The 21,775-nt window shown below is 30.3% G+C and overlaps 2 protein-coding genes across 4 annotated transcripts in view; both read left to right on the forward strand.

The window, feature by feature from the left end:
* The window catches only part of LOC126855620 (ionotropic receptor 93a-like), a 17,435-nt gene extending 5,475 nt beyond the window's left edge, over window positions 1-11,960 (forward strand). Inside the window, exons 8-15 of the mRNA XM_050603436.1 lie at window positions 7,551-7,784; window positions 7,847-8,020; window positions 9,384-9,602; window positions 10,050-10,197; window positions 10,409-10,760; window positions 11,027-11,158; window positions 11,377-11,534; window positions 11,613-11,960. Of these exons, the coding sequence (XP_050459393.1) occupies window positions 7,551-7,784; window positions 7,847-8,020; window positions 9,384-9,602; window positions 10,050-10,197; window positions 10,409-10,760; window positions 11,027-11,158; window positions 11,377-11,534; window positions 11,613-11,710 (1,515 nt within the window). The 3' untranslated portion in view covers window positions 11,711-11,960. The remainder of the gene's footprint in view (window positions 1-7,550; window positions 7,785-7,846; window positions 8,021-9,383; window positions 9,603-10,049; window positions 10,198-10,408; window positions 10,761-11,026; window positions 11,159-11,376; window positions 11,535-11,612) is intronic.
* Window positions 11,961-13,341: 1,381 nt separating this feature from the next.
* Window positions 13,342-21,369, forward strand: LOC126855576 (uncharacterized). 3 transcript variants are annotated; one of them, XM_050603378.1, is made up of 8 exons: window positions 13,342-13,518; window positions 14,141-14,424; window positions 15,682-15,968; window positions 16,183-17,452; window positions 17,682-17,893; window positions 18,230-18,415; window positions 18,761-18,959; window positions 21,219-21,369. In XM_050603378.1, the coding sequence occupies exons 2-8, from the start codon at window positions 14,385-14,387 to the stop codon at window positions 21,356-21,358; spliced, it is 2,334 nt and encodes a 777-aa protein (XP_050459335.1). In that variant the 5' UTR covers window positions 13,342-13,518; window positions 14,141-14,384; the 3' UTR covers window positions 21,359-21,369. The 3 variants fall into 3 exon arrangements, with proteins under 3 accessions (XP_050459335.1, XP_050459336.1, XP_050459337.1); XM_050603379.1 differs by lacking the exon at window positions 13,342-13,518 and having other exon boundaries at window positions 13,573-14,424; window positions 15,685-15,968; XM_050603380.1 differs by lacking the exon at window positions 13,342-13,518 and having other exon boundaries at window positions 13,576-14,424; window positions 18,761-18,902.
* Window positions 21,370-21,775: the final 406 nt, after the last annotated feature.

The following is a 21,775-nucleotide window of genomic DNA, read 5'->3' on the forward strand; positions in this document are numbered from 1 at the left end:
CCAATTTGCGTAAGTATAAGCACGCGGTGAGAAAGGACGGCCCAGAAGTTAATTCAAAAGTTTCTAATTTGATCGCTAGGCGCGCGACGAAATTTTGAGAGAAGCACTCTACAAATGACAACAGTTACGTACGAGCACTAAATAACGATAGATTCTCGCGTCCTAGCAACCACACATTAAATTATTCCTTTGTACTGCGCGATTATACTCGCTTACACACTAATTAGTCGATCTTTTATTAATTTCTCTATAATTATTTATAAATCGCAAAATGGTAAAGGACTTTCTTAAAGCCATTGCACGTTAAAAAATTTTAGTTGTAATCATAAAGCCGTAAGCAAATTGCAATCACAATCACAATCAAACATTCTAATCATAATAAGAATGTTTGAACTGTGATTGGTTGATTTACTTATGGCTTTACGATTACGATTAAAATATTTTAATGTGCAATGACCTTTACGGTTGGAGTTATGGTTGACAGTGGCAAATTGACCAATCAGTTGGCAAGCTACTTTGCTCTGATTGGTCAACCCACAATCATCAACCATAACTTCAATTCCAACAGAGCCCCCAATCCGTAGTGTAATACAGCCTTTACGATTACGACTAAAATTTTTTCACGTGCAATGACCTTTACTCAGTTTAACCCGCTCTATCTGCACATGATGGGTGGGGTGATTATTATCAGACACCCTATATACAGGGAGTCCTAGAGTCCCCACCCGTACACCCCTTTTCTTTCAAACTCTAAGCATTTTAGAGAAAAATTTTTGTATGGTTTTGAGGAGATCATAAGATGATGTCATTGGTTTGATCTTGGATGGCATCGTTAAGGTCAAGTCAAGGACACCTTTAATTTTTTAAATGGAATTTCCTATTTTTTATTGCATATTCTTATAGCTTATGTCGAGAGCTTTTCAAAACACTATAATAAAGTATTTTTTCATTAAGAATTTTTTGAGTTATTTTGTATCTTAATCTGATATATTTTAATATAAAATATAAAATATCTCGAAAATTATTTAGTGTTTAATAATTGTATCGTAATACATTTATGTACAGAATAATAAAATGAATCAAATGGTGTACAAAAAATAATTGTTTTTTAAAAAAAGTATGCAATTATTTGCAATATATTTTTTTATAATAATTATTTATTTTTTCTTTTTGATTCATCTTATTATTCTGTACATAAAAGTATTACGATACAATTATCAAACACTAAATAATTTTCGAGATATTTTACATTTTATACTAAAATATATCAAATTAAGATACAAAATAACTCAAAAAATTCTTAATGAAAAAATACTTTATTATAGTGTTTTGGAAAGCTCTCGACAGAAGCTATAAGAATATGCAAAAAAAATAGGGGATTTCATTTAAGAAATTAAAGGTCCTTGACTTGACTTTAACGATGGCATCTAAGGTCAAACCAATGACAGCATCTTATATTCCTTTCAAAACCATACAGTTTTTGTTCAAAACGTTTTTCTCTAAATTGCTTAGTTTTTGAAAGAAAAGGGGTGTACGGTTGGTCTAGAACCCCTATATATACATATATATACAGGGTGTCCCATAATAATCACCTCTCGTGTGCAAGTAGAGCAAGTGAAACCAAAAAGAAAAATTCTATTATTTTTTTCTATAACGCTTAATAAAGGAGTTATTATAGAGTAAAGTTTGGCCAATCATCATCGATCTTTAGCCAAGCGCACGTCGATGAGCCGCGCGCATGGTAGTGTGCGAGAGTTTTCAGCTGTTACAGTGGCGCACCACTACCAGGCGCGCGGCTCAAAGACGCGCGTCCGGCTAAAAGTCGGCGCTGAATGGCAAGACTTTATTCAATAATAATTTCTTTATTAGACATTATAGAAAAAAAAGGACTTTTCTTCTCGATTTCACTTCTCTACCTGCGACAGGTGATATAATTATTCTGGGACACCCTGTATATATATATATATATATATATATATATATATATATATATATATATATATTGTATAATAGATTTATAAAAAATGTTTCAAGTAAAAGTTACTTTGTTTAAGAATAAGATTCACATATAATGACATAAATGAAAAGGATAGTTTGCGATAAAGACTTCAATCGGTGCCAATAGTTTTTGTTTTGTTTTTCTTATAAATTGATAGTACTATTAGTAACATATTGATAAATGTATAATTTGTATCGAAATATTTACTTTATCTACTGCAACAAAAGCATGATTTAGGTATTTTCTGTCCTTTAATAATTACTTAAACAAGATTGCACTGGAATATTGTTGATACATTAATAAAACAAACAAATATTGATGTCCAAATAAATAAGTTAATTTATTTTTTCAAATAACACTTGCAACAAGATATAAAATCGTTTCTTGTACTGTGAGTATATGATAGATTTTGTTTAAGTTTATTTTTTATTACCCGCGCATTTCAACACTGCTACCAATTTTACATGTTTTTATGTAGTCACACTATACATGAAAAAATTGCGGTCGAATGCTAAAAAACGTAATTTTTCGTGATTTGTGACGGTCAGACCTAAGTTCAGAATGTATTTCTTAATGTTGGTATCGAAACAAAAAGAAATATTTTTGCATTTTCTAATACTTCATATCTTGTATATTTATTAATAAGATATGAGAGAAAATTGATTCCGCAAATATTGAAGAAAAAACAGTATTTTGGGGCCGATTTGAGGCCTTATCACCCATTATTAAATTTTTTTTTAATGTTGTTTATGATAGGTTTATTAGAGGTAGGTTTATTTTTCGCTCATATTTAAAAGCAACACAAATGACAATATTTTATGAACGATTATTGAAAATCTTACTTGGTAAATGTTTGGATTAGCTTACACTTCACGGATCGTTTTCATTTTTACATATATTGTAGAGGGTACATTCTTAAGTAACATATATTTTTAATTTTGTGGCGCTCTCTTCTGGTTCCAGAGATATGCGATTGTAAAATTTCATAGTTTTTAATGCTTTTTCTGTTGTAAAATAAAGAAAAATGAAGTATGTTTACATTGTATTTATAGAGCAGAAGAAGTTTACATTTAAAAAGAAGCTTTTCGCATATACTTTACAGCACGAAGCGAGATTCATCTCACAATTTTTATGTGAATGGGAAAGCTTCATTGCTATACTTGTTTCGAAATTTCTCTTCAATTTTGAAACCAAATAAACATATAATTTTCAAGCGTACTAGCAGTAATACAAGAATAACTGAATATAAACAAAAGAAATTTTTAGCAGAACTGTACTGACAGTGTCGCAAATATAAACAAAAAAATATAAACACGTAAATATAATAAAAAAATTATACAAGTAAATGCGAAAATTATGATACTTCAAAATCGCAAATCTCTGAAACTAGAAGAGTGTCACAAAATTCAAAGTGTGTTACTTAGGAATGTATTTTTTATAATATATGTAAAAATGAAAACAATCCGTGAAGTTCAAATTAATCCGAACATTTACCAAACTTTAAAATAATGTTTTTAATATGTTTTTAATAATTAAAATAATAATTTCTCCAGTTATAGTGCGGACTATCATTTAATATGATCTCAAATTTAAAAAAAAGAATTCTTGTAGTATTATTATTATTATCTTGTATTGTCACTTTATAATTTCTAGCCGGAAGCCGGAATATGTATTAAATCAAAATCAAGTGAAGGATAATATACATTATAACATATTATAATATATTTTGAAAATATATTATAATATGTTATAATATTATATATATTTTATAAATATATTGTAATATATTATAATTAAAATATATATTTTAAAAATGTATTATAATATATTAATAAAAGAATATGTCAATTTTTTAAATATGAAGAAATTAGACAAGCTATTCCAACGAACACTTATAGGTAAATTAAAAGAAGTGCCGCCTGCTTCTTTATATTGCCACTGGGAAATGAATATATTTTATTATTTTCTTTAGTTCATCCTTCAGATCTAGCACACATACATCTATATCTTTTCCTAATAAATTTAGAATATGTGCAGAACAATCATATGTTATTATATCTGGCATGCATAAATTTTCGCGCTCTGAGAGTTGATTTCTTATTTTAGTGTTATTTGCATTACACAATAAAACACAAAATTCTCTCCGAAGTGCGATAGTACGTTTCCTGAAGTTTTTTTCGCGCTGAATATGATGTCGTTATCTGAATTTACCTAGCACATCAGGATTTAGAGTAAATTGGAATGAAAGGGGCCAAAAATGATGTTTTTGACCATTTTTAACATTTTTTTGCTGCAAAAATAAAACTGGTTTTTAAAAAAACTTAATGGCATCTGAAAATATAATTCAAGAGCTTTCAAACAAATTTTGATTCATGATCGTATAACTTTTTTTCATCAAGTTATAGCTACTTAAATTTTAAACATTCTATATAATTTACAAGAAAGGTAAATACATACTTATGTATAGCAGTAAATAAAAAAAATAATTATAAAACAGAATTTATTTGCAAAGAATAGATCAATTTTTTGTGTTCTATATGCTGAAACGATGAATCTGTACTGTATATAAATTTTGCTATTCGGAAATCAATATTTTTACTTTCTATTTTTGTGGTTTTTCTTATAAAAGAATTCAGTTTAGAGGCTAAGATTCTTGAAAAAATTGAAAGCAACGATGATACTGAAGATTGTATAACATTTCTAATAGGATCTGCAGCTTTAATGTCGTTTACTCCATAAGCTTTTAATGGAATTAGAAAATGTATTTGAAATTACATTACTAATATTTTTATATTTTCAGTTAATATTAGAAAATTTATACATACTCAAGCAAATAATCGTACACGAGTGCTGCAAACGCGCCTTGAAAGACAAAATCATTTTGTATATGTGCGTATAAACATATGTACATGAAAGTCTAAATCTTATAAAAAATGAAAGTGTCACAATTTGATAGACAATTATCATATCTCAGGATTAACTGTACCAATCTTTCAAACTGATCGCAATCGAAAACTTGCATCCACATTGTATCAGAAAAGTATTCTTTGAGATTTTTTATGGCTTTAGTTTCTGAGGTATTTTAATCGAAAGTTTATGTAAAACTCCAGATAAGCTACTTACAAATTAGTAGCTCCGCGACTCCTGTACATAGACAAAACCATTAACAAGTTAGAAAAAAATTTTTTCATACACTTGGCGTTTTTTTAAATATATCATTATCAAGTAACGCTTTTGCGTTACTTGATAATGATATATTTAAAAAAAAACAAGTTAATATTTTAGCAGTGCAGAATAAAAATAGTATTGTTTTAATTTTTAATGAAAATAGATATGTATAACAAAAATTATCAATAAAAGATATGCAAAATTCTCATAAAATTATTTACAATAAATATAAATGTGCTATGTATAATATTAACACATTTTTTAATGTAAAACATTTGGAAATTTATACTATCCAATATCTATCTATATACAAGGTATCTAATAATAATGGCCCCACTCGTCGTACAGATAGAGCGGATTAAACTGAATAAGAAAGTCCTTTGTTATTTTGCGATTTTTATAATAATTATTGAGAAATTAATTAAAGAAGATCGATCAATCCGCTCTATCTGCACACGACGGGTGATTATTATCAGACATCCTGTATATATATATATATATACATATATATATATATATATATACATATATATATACATATATATATATATATATATATATATATATAATTAATTTCTCAATAATTATTACAAAAATCGCAAAATAACAAAGGACTTTCTTATTCAGTTTAATCCGTATATATATATATATATATATATATATATATATATAAATAAAATTATAATATTAATGTAGTATATATATATATATATATATATATATATATATATATATATATATATATACTATATTAATATTATAATTTTATTAATTACAACTAATCATAACTAATAATTACAACTTGACAAGAAAAGAAATAAAATTTTTCTAATAATAAATTAACAAAAACATAAATATGTAACAATCACAAAAAGAGAGTACCTAATAATAATGTATTATTCTATAAAAACAATAAATGTGCAAAAATGAAAATTGTAATCAAATCACAAAAATTTTAATCAAATCATTAATTAATATAATAAATATAAAAAATTCTGGATTTTGTTGTTTCTAACAAGTTCATTATCAATTAATCAATTATTATATATATAGTGTATTATTTATGTATTATTTTGTTATTATTATTGGTTCATTTATTATATTGTTTAAATGATAATGAATTTTTGTTCAGTAGTTGCTAAAAAAATATTTAAGAAAAATTGTCGAATATACTATAATATTAGATAGAGGATAAATAAAATTAATATTATAATGAGCCATTAAGAATAAAATAATTCTGTATTTCATAAAGTGATAAGTTTTAAACTATATGTGTGTGTTTGTGTATGTATGTTTATGTAATTTATTTTTTTAGTGACTACAATAGATGTAGTATTATTGTTCCATTTTATAATGCAATGTTGATACATGTATACATACTTATAATTTTTCTTTTTAATTTATTATTATGATCGATGTCATTCATTTCAAATTGATCATACATTTCATTTTTATTTGTAGAATTGCATTTGTGTATATGCAACTTCATATATGTGCTACTAAAAAACACATTTCTTTTTTATAATGTTTACATTTGACTTTTACTGGTTTGTCGTTTTCTTTAACTTTGTAAAATGTTGCCAAATTGCATTTTGTCATTTATCAATCGTGTTTTCTTGCACAAAACGAAATCTTGTTTTCCTACGTATAAAATACGATACAAAATGGTATTTGAAGATTGCTTGATATGTTTGAATACATTATAATATGTTACGATATAATTTGACAAAACTGGCAAGGATCGTAAACTTCTGCTTAGAAAACGTTTAATTCCTGAAATGATATATATTAAAAGTAAAAAAATTGTTTTAATTTACAAACAGATACAGAATATTTATATCATACTTATATAAATGTAAATCTAACCGATAAATGATCAAAACTTTAAATATCATGCCGTCTTATTTGTAAACACTTCTCTGTCTTTACTTTCTTCATGTAACATGCGATATAGAGAGTATAATATCGATACCGATTAATACCGAATATTTATATATAAAAATAAAATTAATTCTAAAGAAATCATATCTTAATATATAGAATATATAAATAAATATATAAAATATTTAAAACATGTTTTTTGTTTTAAACAGAATGTTTAGTTTTTTAAAAATATAATTGTAATTAATTCTGTATTATGGAATTTTAAGTGATCATATAGATCTTCTTAAACAAAATAACTTTTATTTGAAACATTTTTTATATATAACTTTATTATTTAAAAAAATAACTGAGTGTATGCATTTAAATCAAACACTATATAGATATATTTTTAAGAGAATGACAAAAAATGACTAAAAAAAGACATCTGCAAGAAATCGTCTATCTCTATCATCGATGATTAATTCTTCACAAGTTCTATACGCGCACATTTTTCTCGCAGACAAAACTTGTTCAAGATACTTTCGCCACGGGCGGTACTTGCGGAAGATGTTTGTTTTGGCGAATCGCCTCGGCCATAACATGGGGCAATTTCTTCGACCGCGGCAAAAACAACGCGCATTTGATAGATACAGGATCGTGGTGTCCCACTCTCGGAATGAATCTGACAGATGTCATCTTTCCACATGTCGCACACGGATTTCGAGGGATCAATTTACCGATCGCTACATACCACGTAGGTGTGAACGTGAATCTTTCTTCGTTGATTTTTGCATGAAAGCTCGCGTCCTTTTTCAGAATCCACCGTGGCAAACCATCTCGTTGAGCAACTCCGGTGAAAAGGAATACGGCGGACTGATTTTCGATGTCATCAAATATTTGGGGAAAAAAATGAACTTTACGTACTCTGTGCTTAGTCCAGAGAGCAATCGGACTATCAAGTTTACTCAGAACAAAACTAAAACCGACATGGTAAGTTCATGCAATAATATTTCTCTATTTCATCGAATGTTCAACGATAATCGGTACAATTTTACAAAAGGGGACCCAGTCCCAATGACCTTGACCTTGACATATGTTGGTGATCAAGGTTACTTCCAACAGAGTTACATCCAAGAGGTTTTAGCCGTCCCTCGTTGTTTATTAAAAAGTTATTAAAACAAAGATTTGTAAAAATCAAGGTTTGTACGTAATCTGACAATGAAAAGCAATTTTATTTTTAAAACTGAAAGGTTTGGATTAAATTATTTTCCGGAAATGGTGGCCACCGTGGGGGCAGGGAGGGGAGGGGCAAACCCGCTATGTCTATGCATATATTTACAAAGCAAAGCGAGGTCCACCTCACAATTGTTCTGAGAATGAGAAAGTGTATGCGTTGACACAGTGGGTTTCGTCCCTCCCCCTCCCCTTCTCTTCGGGAGGCATCACTTCCGAAAAATATAACCTATCCTAAACCTATTTTTGATTTAAAATTAAAATTTGGTTTGGGTTAAGTTATATCTTTCGAAAGTTGCCCCTTCCCCCTCCCCCCTTCCCATAGGAGGGGCGAAACCCACTGTTCTATGCACTTTTCACTTTTTAATGCAAAGAAAAGTTTTACATGAGTTTATAACTTTTCATGCAAAGCGAGGTTCAACGCGAATCTGTGTTTAATTTTTTAATAGTGGAGCCCCCGCAGAGGAGGCGAAACTGTGTCCACGCATATACTTTTTAAAACAAAGTGAGATTCTAGATGTACATAAGTTGAACCTTGCTTTGCGTGAAAAGTTGTAAACTTATGTGGAATTTTATTTCTCATTAAAAAGTATATGCATGGAGGCAGTATGTTCCGCCCCTCCTGCAGGGGGGCTCCACTATCAAAAAATTAGACACATAGTTTGCGTTGAACATTGCTTCGCGTGAAAAGTAAACCTATATGGAACCTCACTTTGCATTAAAGTGTATATATGAACACAGTGGGTTTTGCCCCCTCTTCGGAGGACTCTACTTCTGGAAGATAACTTAAGCCAAACCTATTTCTGATTTAAAATTAAAATTTGGATGGCTCCACTATCAAAAAGCTAGAGACATAGGTTTGGATTGAATCTCGCTTCGCATGAAAAGTCATAAAATTAAATTGTTAATAACTTTTTAATAAATAAAGAGTGACAGCTACAACCTCTTGAATGTATCTCAGGACAGTGACCTTGACAACATATATCAAGGTCAAGGTCATTGAGGCTAGGCCGTTTGTAAAGTTTTACCCAAGATGCTCAAGATAAAATTTCCGCTGTAACTTAATTTAACTTAGATCCAACTATATGCTTTCTAACAAATGTTTCAAATGTTTTTGAAGGTATTAACATCAACAACGAGAGAAATGCCACCGGCAATAATAGACATGGTCATTGGGAAAAGAGTTCTCCTTGCAGCTTGTGCTTATACCGTAAACATTCGCGGAAAAAATAAGATCAATTATACCATACCAATCTTTATGCAGACATATAGTTTTCTGACCGCAAAGCCAGGTCAACTCTCTAGAGCGTTGCTATTTACTGCCCCCTTCGCCAAGGAGGTATAATTTGCGCTGAAACAGAATATTTTGTTTGTATAAACAGTACACTTAAAAAGTTGCATTAGATTTATGATTTTGGTATTACAATCGTTTAAAAATGTTAAAGTTAAAAAAAGTGAAAGTTCAGCATCGTAAGAATAAGATAAAAGTCATATTTTAGTTCGTCACATTACTAATAAAATATAGTAATGTTATATAATAGAAATAAATATGATATTAATTTGCAATAAATTAAGAATTATACAATAAATGCGGATCTTTATAAGGCTATATACGTTCTCTATATATATAAATAGTGAAGATTTATCGTGAGATTACAAATCGAGATCGGTTAGCAATTATCTCTTGTATCGAATGGCGTATCAATTGTTTTCCAGTACTCGGTTAGCTCGATTTATTTCACTTGTAACAAGCGTGTACCTCTAAACGGGCTAGTTTTGCTTATAGACATGGGCTTGTCTGGCAGCATCCATTATTATAATGGGCCCGACTTTATACCTGATTCACAAGTACAGTCCGTGCAGCACGAAGGTGTCGGGGCTCAACTCCTCCTGGCAATGTATATGGTATGTCTACGGTGCTCTTCTTCAGCAAGGTAATATCATTTTATTCTGTATTATATAAAGTAATAACACTCAAGTTTTCACTTATTCATTTCTAAAGATTTTATTATTATTACAAATTGTTTCATCTTTACGGATTGTTCTCGACGTTTTTGTAAAAGAAAGAAAATTCATATTTAAAATTAAAATTAAACTATAATTTTTTGAAAGAGAAAAAAACAAACCGCACACGAATGATTTTAGGGGGAATGTATTTACCCCATTTTGATAGCGCTCGCTGGCTGATCGCCATTTGGTGGTTGGTCGTGATGGTCTTGGTAGCGACTTACTCCGGAAGTTTAGTCGCATTTCTAACATTCCCAAATATGGACACCGCCATTTTGACCTTGGACGCTCTCCTCACTAATAAAAACAGATTAACCTGGGGCTTTCCTAACAGCAGTTATCTAGACGAATATTTGAAAAATGCAGAGGAGGAGAAGTATCATATTCTGCTAAAACGAGCCATAATTCATAACGCAACACAAGAAGCGGAAATTATCGAGAAAGTAAAGGCGGGAAAACATGCCTTAATTGACTGGAGAAGCACATTGAGGTAATCTTATAACTTTAAATGAAAGTCTTGTAAATTGCTTCCGATATACTTATGAATTCTTGAAAAATTTTTTCTAGAAGGAAAGCATTATCATATAAATAAATGTTGCTAATTTCATCTCATACTGTAAATTCTTTTCCAAAGAATTTTATAACAAGAAAAGATTTTTAAAGTTTTTTTTTTATTTAAATACTTTTATTCTTTATATTGATATATAGAACAAATTAGTGATAAAAATAATGACAATGTATGATTTGTTCAAACAGATTCTTGATGAGAAGCGATATGTTAACAACTGGAGGATGTTCTTTTTCCTTAAGCACTGACGAATTTATGGATGAACCCATAGCGATGATTATTGCACAAGATAGCCCTTATATAAATATCATTAATGCGGAGTAAATTAATTTTAACTAATGTTTTGTTATAAATCAAATTTGTGACGTATTATACATAAATTTTATGTATATAGTTTTGCAATTTATGAATTTTTTCGCAAATAATTTGTACAGATAGTTTTATTGTAAATTTGTATAATGTTAAAAAATATCTATCAAAATTTAATCACATATCTCGATAATGACTATCTGGCAAATCTATTAATTTTATCATTTAGATTACATCGCATGCACGAATCTGGATTGATGAACAAATGGGTAACGGAGCAAATACCGACGAAAGACAAATGCTCGGATATATCCGCCAATCAAGGCGTAAATGGACGTAAAGTAAATGTGGCGGATATGCAAGGCATATTTTTCGTTCTTTTCATGGGTAACATATATTTTTTCCTCGCGAGCACACACTTCAAGAGTATATAATTTTGCGAATTTTTTATTTTGCTTTTTTCAGGCGTAATTGGATCGATATTTCTCTTGTGTTGCGAGTTTTACTGGCACAAACGCCAAGTAGCAAAGCGACGTAAATTGATTCAACCTTTTCTCTCCTGAGTTTGATCTAGCATAGAAACTAGATTATAAATGTTATCCATCTCCTTCCAAGCAGCGTTCGTAGAACTTCTATAATGTAATTTGATAATAATTATTATATATCACTTATCCTAGAGTTAAAATTACAGAGACCGTTCTCGCATGCATATAATGATTCTCATACAACAAATGTATCTTATTATTAATCATATGTATCTCTGCAATATTTTTTTTTGTTACAAATCGCTCTATATAATAAATGAAACGCAAACATTAGAGGATACGCTATTTATAAATAAATAAATGCTATGAAAACAAACAATTTTATCATTAATAAAACTGTACAAGTTTTATTCTCAAGTTACAAAGTTTGAGTCCATCAAACGTAATTGTGCAATATACAGAATGTTTTCTAAGTAAATACAAACTTGAAGGGGATATTTCTTAAATTATTTTAAAAAGAAAAATCTTATAAACATGTGTCCTAAACTGCTTCGTTTTCAAAATACAGGGTGTCAAAGTAATGCAAGAAAATGAAGATTTCGAAAATTTTTAAAGATATTTTAATATAAATGTGGTATTATTATATACGTCTTATTACATATTATTATTATTTTTTTATTATTTATAGCGTGTATTTCAATCCATGGAAAAGACAGTTAAGGCGTGTATTATGCTTGCAGGTGAATATTTTCAACAGTTACTGTGATGCTTTAATTTCTTTTTTAGTTACAGTTTTTTATTTTTTTATTGTTTTCCATTTTTTTATTTGTCATAACATATACTGTTCTCTAATAAAAGGTGAAACTATATCACATTAATACCATATACTAAGTTTGAATAAGATATCTTTAAACATTTTCCAGATTTTCAAAATTTCCCTTTTTTTTGCACATTTTGACATCCTGTATTTTGAAAACAAAGCAATTTAGGATATATATTTAGGACTTTTCTATTTAAAATAAGCCAAGAAATATTTTCTTCAAGTTTGTGTACTTATTTATTAGGAAACACCCTGTAGATTATAGAAATTATAGAGAAATTATATAGAAATGAATTTTATCTTTTAAAAAATATAAATAATAAAAATATGCAATTGCAATTAAAATTCTATATTTGTCATTACATCCAAAAGTAATAATTAAAGTATCCAAAGTGTTGAATCGGATATTCGTTTTAAATTTATATGTGTGCTCTCTTTCGGGAGCACAATTACGTTCGATTGACAGATTCATTTCTTTTATTGCTCACAAACAAATGTCGATAATTTAAGGTCGCGTGGAGCGAATCAGACATCAAACATTATCATTGACTTATTTTCTTAAAATTGTTCCGATTCGACATGCATGCGAAACGACACAATATTAATTAAATATCTGTCGCGGTGTGACAGAAAATAGCAACGATAGCTCTGCTATCGATAATGATAATGATCGGTCTGAAGTGAAACAGAAACGAGCGATGGAGATGAGAAGAGGATCGCACGGCATAAATTGCTCGGCGAAGTAATCACGCATTGTTAACACGGCGGATCCCGCACCTTAAGCAACCACCCGTGGCGGTGGGTAAAAGTCACCGTGGCGTTATTACATAATGCTCTAACTCACGAAGATCCTCCCACTTGGATCAGTCGAAAGCAGATTCTCGCTTCGCCTTCACCGCGCCTTCACCGTGCCTGCCGCTATCTACTACCGTTATCGGATGAGCGATATCCGCATATTTTCCAAGATTTGTGGTCTGCGAGGATCGCGCTGATCGGCCAAAGGAGAGAGGAATGTTTGGCTCATCCGATTAATATGTCGCGAACAGAGTCGACATACCAGCAATCCGTAAATACAAAAATATTGTTCAAAAGAATCTTTAATTAAATTTTTTAATTAATTAAATATTTAATTAATATACTGTATTAGTTAAACGTGTGAGAGCGCGCAATACAAGTTTATTTATAAATGCAAATACAAGTTTTATTTATTAAGACAATTAAATAATAATCGCTCCTTTATAATAAAGCTTAAACTTAATGTCGGAGAGAAAGAGAGAGAAATAATTTTTTCTTTCATTATACAAACATATATTAAATTATATAATAATGTAATAAACCTTTGGCCGGTCATTCACTGATATATTTTATCCTGTTCATAGACATACGTAACATAGTAGTATTATTAGATTGCGTGAAAAGAGAAAAAATAACATGTATATACATAAATCACATAAATCAATTTATATATGCGACGGACGCGCCCGAATAAACATAAGCTTGAATAAGCATACAATGAATGTAACATATGCATAGAGCAGCATGCTTGCGATCCTCTTCGTGATAAAACGCTGGAAGATAGTAGCTTTTGAAAGAATACAGAGAGAAGAAGAGTAGTAACAAGAGGAGGAAAGGAGAATTGGCTGAGGCAGAAAGATATGTGCGCAATTTAACGGGGATTACGATCTTAGCCACTTAGAAAATCGCGGTAATAATCGGCGGGTCCCAAGAGCGGGCCTCGTTCGCGAGCCGGGTCTTCTCTGGCGCGCCTCAAGACGGGTCTCGAGCGAGCCTTAATCGAATCTCGGGCCTCGGCAGCTGCTAGTCTAGTGTACTAAGTCAGTTCCGACGTGGAGCGCGAACGACTAAGGCTAATCCTAAGAGAATCCGACGCTGCGGGCAGCACTTCGACGTGCAAGGTAGCAGCGACTGGAAATGATGGGAAAGCCATTGCACTGGATCGTTGTATTGCAGCGTACGTAAGATCTTGATTAATAATAAGATGTTTTGATTCGATTTAGCATAGATCAGTCTGACAAATAGGGTGATGATTTAAATTCTGTAAGCTTTGAAAATTGTAGCTACCTGTAACTAATGAAAATATAAAAAATATATTGTACAGATAAATAAAACATTTCTTTTCAATTTTATCGTGAATTAAAGAAATTATTATATTTTGATATTGGAATGAAAAAGTATTACATTGAATTAGAATAATTGATAATTGATAAGAAAATAATTGATAAGAACAATTGATAAGAAACTACGTTATTCGGAGGAAAGTGCATTCAGAAGCAGATTATACATACATATTATTATAATAATAATTATATAATGATATATCATATATTTGATATAATGTATATGTATATTATATATATATATATATATAATATATGATATATGATATATAATATATAATATATAATATATAATATATAATATATAATATATAATATATAATATATAATATATAACATATAATATATAACATATAATATATAATATATAATATATAATATATAATATATAATATATAATATATAATATATAATATATAATATATAATATATAATATATAATATATAATATATAATATATAATATATAATATATAATATATAATATATAATATATAATATATAATATATAATATATAATATATAATATATAATATATAATATATAATATATAATATATAATATATAATATATAATATATAATATATACTATATGATATATAATATATGATATATAATATATGATATATACTATATGATATATACTATATGATATATAATATATGATATATAATATATAATATATGATATATGATATATAATATATAATATATGATATATAATATATGATGTATAATATATGATGTATAATATATGATATATAATATATGATATATAATATATAATATATAATATATAATATATAATATATAATATATAATATATAATATATAATATATAATATATAATATATAATATATAATATATAATATATAATATATAATATATAATATATAATATGTAATATATAATATATAATATTTATAATATATAAAATATATAAAATATACATATATACATATAAAATAAATAAATATTTATATATGTATATAATTAATAAAATTAGAAAAATATATATAATATATAATTATAAAATTATATTATAATTATATAATAAATTCTAAATTTTTCGACTGTGTTGTTATGTTGCAGTAGTGACGTTTACGTACGCTTATAGGTACGATCCTTGGTATCGCGCGGACACGCAGCGTCCGGTCGATGTGATCACCGATGTCATCAATGATCTCGGGTTAAAGATTCTTCAGCAGTACTCGGCTCACGGAAACGTAGCATTCTCACCTACGGGGGTCGCCTTCGTATTGGCAGCGCTCTATGAAGGATCCGCCGGTAGGGGATGTCAACAGATCGTTGAAACCATAGGATTGCCATCCAGGGATGTTAATAGGATTGGTTTCAGAGATATTCACCGACGATTAAGAGTAAGATCTCATAAGAGCAATGCAAGTCTAAAGACATGTTTGTCCGAAAAATGCTCCAATTTCTCACACATCTCTCAGATTCTTTTTTATCACTTGATATTTTGCTTAATATTAGATATGAGATGGACTGAATAGAAAAATAAAACTGATAACTGGTAAAAGTTTGGTTAGAGCGAGTAGCTTCACTTATTCATAAAATTATACCGATTTCAAGAGTTACCTCAATGCTGACGGCTTTTTGGGCGGGTTGACGCTAAGCAGGGAGAACACCAAACTCCGTCCCGAATACGAAGATATTTTGAGATTTTACGGCTTTGATCTGTCGAGTATCGAGCAAGAAGCGAATGTTACTGTCAATATGGGAGTCTCTTCGGATACAACTAAATTTCCGATGTCCACTGTTAGTTCAACGATTCCAATAGAGACGATAGATACTGGGAATGAAGACGCTACGACGATAACATTAACTATTACAACGCTTTCTTCAGAAACAACAATTACTCCAGCCACTGCAATGGACATTACTCAACAAAGCGTCACGACAGATGCAGTCGACCTACAATCGATTACAGTCGCAAGTTCCGAGTCAGCTGTTCTAAGTACGTCGCCGGCAACAAGTTCTTTACCTGCGATTATTTTCGGCGAAAATATCCAACCAGCATCAACGACAGTCATCACGGATAGCCAAACAAATCCGACTACAGTTCTTGTCGCGACTGACCAGAGTCCGCAAGATATTTCGACAGTCGCTACCGAGGATGTTGGAACAGATGAAACCGTCGCCAAAATCATCGTTCCTAATGCCGCTATGGAGAATGTAGAAAATCCTAATGCGAATATTCAAGTACCGCATGGCCTAGATACAACAACGGCGGTTAATGCAAATACGATGAGTGACGAGATACCGACAAATATTTCGCCGACTACGATCACTGCGATTGTTGTCGATGCGACGCCCGTTAATAATATATCTGAAATCGATGCGAATACCGTTACCTCGAATTCGTTAATTCCCACGATATCGATGTCTTTATCCAGCGCTACAAACTCTACTCCGAGTCCCGTTACCAAAACTATGACGGATAACAGTGTTTTTTTACAATCGAGTAGGATATTGGTAGAGGCTCTTTCAACCAGAAATACTACTCCAAAGATAATTACTCCTATGCCTGATCTCACAATGCCAGCAATCATCGATATTGATGACGATGTCACAACGATGACAATATCATCTATTCAAGCGATAAACACGACAACTCCGCCCGATCTCATCGGAAATTTGAGTAACTCCGCCAATTTGATGGACGATCAGGTGATTGCATCAATGAAAGGGACTACTATATCAATGAATCAAAAGAAGAACAAATCGGAATCAGATTTGAAAGTTGTAATGAATGATGATACCGTTAAAGATGAATCGACATCGCCGAATTTACGCGAACGCAAAGCGAGGAGTCCACGTGGATACTTCTCTAGCTATCCAGGTACGTTCGAGCATCATCTTCGATAATTGCACTTAAATTACTAATTAAATTATATAATCCCGGAATATATAAACTTTTTACGCTCTATTAAAAAAATCATAAAATTATAATAAAAATTATAATAAAAATTACTTAAAATATTTAATGGATTTACGGAAATACACCATTTAGAATAAAAGCTCTTCCCTCTTATATTCACCGATTTGGAATTCGGATTGTTATCTTTTAGACGAAGGTATCTGGATGCAAAACTTAGAAATTTGGAAATCGTACAGCGCGATAAATCCGGACGAATCGCCCGTCGGAGATTCTACAGCGGAGATATCGTTTCTGGTGAACGGTTGCGATGTTTCCTCAGTATCGGCCTCGAGATACATCGCTGTGTTACCTTTTGCATACTTCCCATCGTTGCACGCTGTCGCGGTCGAGTTTCCTCTGGACGTAAGTTTAATAAATGAAAATCCAGTCAACTTTATTTGGAATTTGAAAAAAAAATTATTAAACTTAATTTTTTAAATTATTTTATTTTTCTTAATTCCGAATTTTTCTTGAATATAAACACGTTTCTTTACGATTCTAATCACAATTCACAGCTCAAATTATTATTTTTTTATTGCATAGGCAGAGGAAGACGATCTATTTGAATAAACGCGTCGCTCTTTTTCTAATTGCAACTTATCTTTATAAATTAAATATAATTTATTCTCGAATAAAGCTGTCTTACGCTAATATAGGCATGTAATATATAATAAATCTTGTTCTCTTAATATTTTCGAGGATCCCCGGTACAATATAATTCTTCTTATGCCGACGGATAAAACGGGTACGCATCGTCTGGCAAGAGATCTCAGCGGGAAGTCATTGAGATCGTTGAGGAAGCGATTACAGCCTGCTTGGGTCAGGGCCACGATACCTTCGTTCATGCTACGCGGTTTCATCACTCTGACGTCATTTCTGCAAAGGGTAAGCGGAATAATACGTCATAATCTTTGATGCCAAATAAAAACAAAAATTACAATCAGCTGATCGCGAGTAGCAATATCACATCTAATTTTCTGCAGTTCTTACGGTGTTTTTATTCATTTTCAAAGACTCTTATTTCAAGATTTTTGATCAATAATTATTTATAAGAAATCATAAAGATGTGTAAAATAATTTTATAATGTAAAACATATATACATAATAATTAACAATAATAATTTTTTTTAATTTTATTTTTGCGCGTTTGCTCGATCATTTTCGAAATATTTCCTCTAAGTATCGAAAAAGGACTTTTTACGATGCGCTTCCTATATTTCTTGTTCGTAGTTGGGAATCGTGGACGTGTTCGAACCAAGATTGGCCGATCTCTCGCCCATGACACCCGATCTTGGTATATATGCCCGGGATGTGCAACAGAGTATAGGGGTCAATATAAGAAATTATATGAGTCCCGACCGTACCCATTCTCGTGAGTCGTCTAATGTCGTTCCACCTCGAAGGGATTATTATCGATACTTGCCTCCAGGTTCTCTCTTACTTTTGCTTTTCATGCACTATCGCGCACATCATTCCCTTTCAATTATCCCGGTAACGGTAAACATTTTTTCACAAATGTAACGTAATTGTATCCTTTGTTCCTTAATGCACACCTCCTAAATTTAAGAGTCCAATTTATATAATCTTGTATGTATAATCGTTTTAGTATCCTCTCTTCCTTTCTTTTTTCATAAAACGTTCCTTTATTTCTTAATTACATGTTGCATTTTTTCTCGCTGTTTCTGCTTCTAACAATTGTTTCCTCTCGCTTGTAAATGTGATGACAAATGAGAACCACGAATCCGTTCATTAACTAAGTTTATATTGTCGATAGTTTAATAATTTTTCGAGTTTTTAAATTTTTGATACTTTTACTATTTACGATTATTTATTATTCATTATTACTTCGCTCCGCAAAGCCTGACATTATTTTACATCGATTCTATCATCGTCATACAATCCGGAATCAACTTTCAATGTGATTGTATAACCGCGCGAATCGCGACAATATTAATTTATTTCTTAATTAATAAACTCATTTGTAAAATTAATCCTGTTTTGGACGCAAACAAGTAACCGGATGTTAATCGCATTAAATACGAACAAGTTTAAGTTGCTAGAACCAACAGCGGACGCGAATAGCGATTTGTCTCGACTGTCAAGCGCGCGGCATCGGAGATAATAATGTTCAAAGAAGTAATCATGTTGACGCAATATCCGGTATTAACGGGTGAAATTGCAAAGACTCGCCGCACGGCTTGAATGCTTTCCAGAAACATGCGCATAATTTGTAAACGATGGCGCGACGACAATGTACTCCTTAACGCGTCATGAACACGCATCTGACGATGACCAGCCGTTATTATTGGATGCTTAGTTTCTTTCTTTTCTCTCTCTCTCTCTCTCTCTTTCTCCCCTTCGTTTCCTACTTCTTCTTCTGCTAAATCTTCATTACTTAACGCTGCTTATCCTTAACGACCGCTTCCACACTTTGAAATGTCGAAACTACTATGTGTTGCCAAAATTATATGGAAACAGTCTTCCCAGTCTTATTTAAGATTGTGAAACTGCCGAGGACAAACATAGAATCAAGCAATTAAATTAATCAAGTCTCGCAATAATTATACCGAGCATGCATCATTATCTCTTCAAAATGTCATAAAATTAAAATTACAAATGATTGCAATTTCATAGTCTCTGCTTCGGGAAAGAAAGAAATTGATAGTTTAGCTAGATACGCTTCTATAAAAATATCTTTTTTGATTTTTATAAAAAATTATCAGAAATTGATTGTGCGTTTATATAGTTTTGCGAAATGCAAATGCGCTCTATTCGCGAGGACGCGAGTCTTGAGGAGTGTTAGGCAACATCTATTTTGCTATTGTGAATAAAATTATCGATTACTCTTAGAAATATTCTCAGTATTGTTGTTCAGTTTACGCAATTTTAATTGCTGATATCCGATTTAAGATAATGAAAAAAGAAACCTTGCACCATCTCTTTTTATTATTCACGAAGAATTCTGAATTGTTCTATCATTGTTCTTAAACAGTTTTACGAAATTATTTTTTTCGTCTATTTTATATCATATTTTTTTTCTTAAATAATAAATAAAGTATAAATAAAGTATGATAATGATATGATAAAAAATGTTTAGACAGAGAGAATCATTTTGTCTCTAATCTTATTTGTTATTATCTAAATATAAAACTATAAGTTATTATAACTGAAAATTATTTAGGGATTTGCAAGCGTATAAAAATTATAACAATATATTTTCTCCTGATTTATAGGAAAAATGAAAAGATTTTAGTTTCTTATAAATTCGCACTCAAATTAAATCTTTCTCTCTTTATATATATCTTTTAAAATTTTCATTAATTTAAACATCTTTCTTTCAATTTCTTTCAATACTCCTTTGATTCTCCTTTGCATTGCATAAGCACAAATAATAAGCTTCGCATTATGCGTGACCAAAGTATTGCATTATTTCTATTAAAAAATTATAAAGAAACTTGTATAAATTTTATAAATCACAAATTTTTTTTTTAATTATTTCTTTCCAAAAGTTTTACTGTTAAATTCATGTTAATTCTATTTTAAAATGCGCATAATTAATTATTTTATCTTTTGTAATATGTGAAATATAAGATACATATTTTAGAAAATATTATTAATATTATTTATGATTAAAAATTGGCGTTCTGCATGTTTATTTAATAATAATAAATTTATAATTTTCTTTTAGGTAACGGTCTGTTTGAAAGAGCCGGACCTATACCTTTTACAGCTTTGCATCCCTTTCTTTATTTCATCGTCGACACCGAGACTTCGGTGAGTCTAATTGCCGGTCGAGTGGACGATCCGCTTAATTCCAGAATACTGTAGACATGTATAATTTACGATATATTTTAAGATTTTTAAATAAACACACGTTTATTTGGCGATACTTATAAATAGCTATTGCATATCTTATAATGTATAGACTTCACCTTCTCCAGCTCACACACAACTATTACCAAATACACGCAATTAACATTGTGCAGATCTCTGTACAGATTCCTATTTGTAAATAAAGAAATATAAAGATAACAAAGAGAGGCAGTGTAATTCGAAATGTGCAAGATTGAGCATTTGGAAGAACATTCTGTGTTATCTCGAATCTTTGAATGCAAGAGTGATATTATGTTTTGCTAATCGACACAAGCACATTTATGACGCATTTGCTGCAAAAAAAAACTATGAAAATTATTAAAATTGTGATAATCATAAAAATTCACATTTTTTGCATGATTTACTATATAC

Source organism: Cataglyphis hispanica, chromosome 16 (genome assembly GCF_021464435.1).
Source record: "Cataglyphis hispanica isolate Lineage 1 chromosome 16, ULB_Chis1_1.0, whole genome shotgun sequence".
Classification (NCBI taxonomy): domain Eukaryota; kingdom Metazoa; phylum Arthropoda; class Insecta; order Hymenoptera; family Formicidae; genus Cataglyphis; species Cataglyphis hispanica.

Excerpts from the sequence above, each read along its gene's own strand:
- LOC126855576 (XM_050603378.1), top strand. The coding sequence starts at position 14,385 with ATGATGGGAAAGCCATTGCACTGGATCGTTGTATTGCAGC. Across the intron at positions 17,453-17,681 it reads ATACTTCTCTAGCTATCCAG|ACGAAGGTATCTGGATGCAA; the intron begins GTACGTTCGAGC and ends GTTATCTTTTAG. Across the intron at positions 18,960-21,218 it reads TTATCGATACTTGCCTCCAG|GTAACGGTCTGTTTGAAAGA; the intron begins GTTCTCTCTTAC and ends ATTTTCTTTTAG.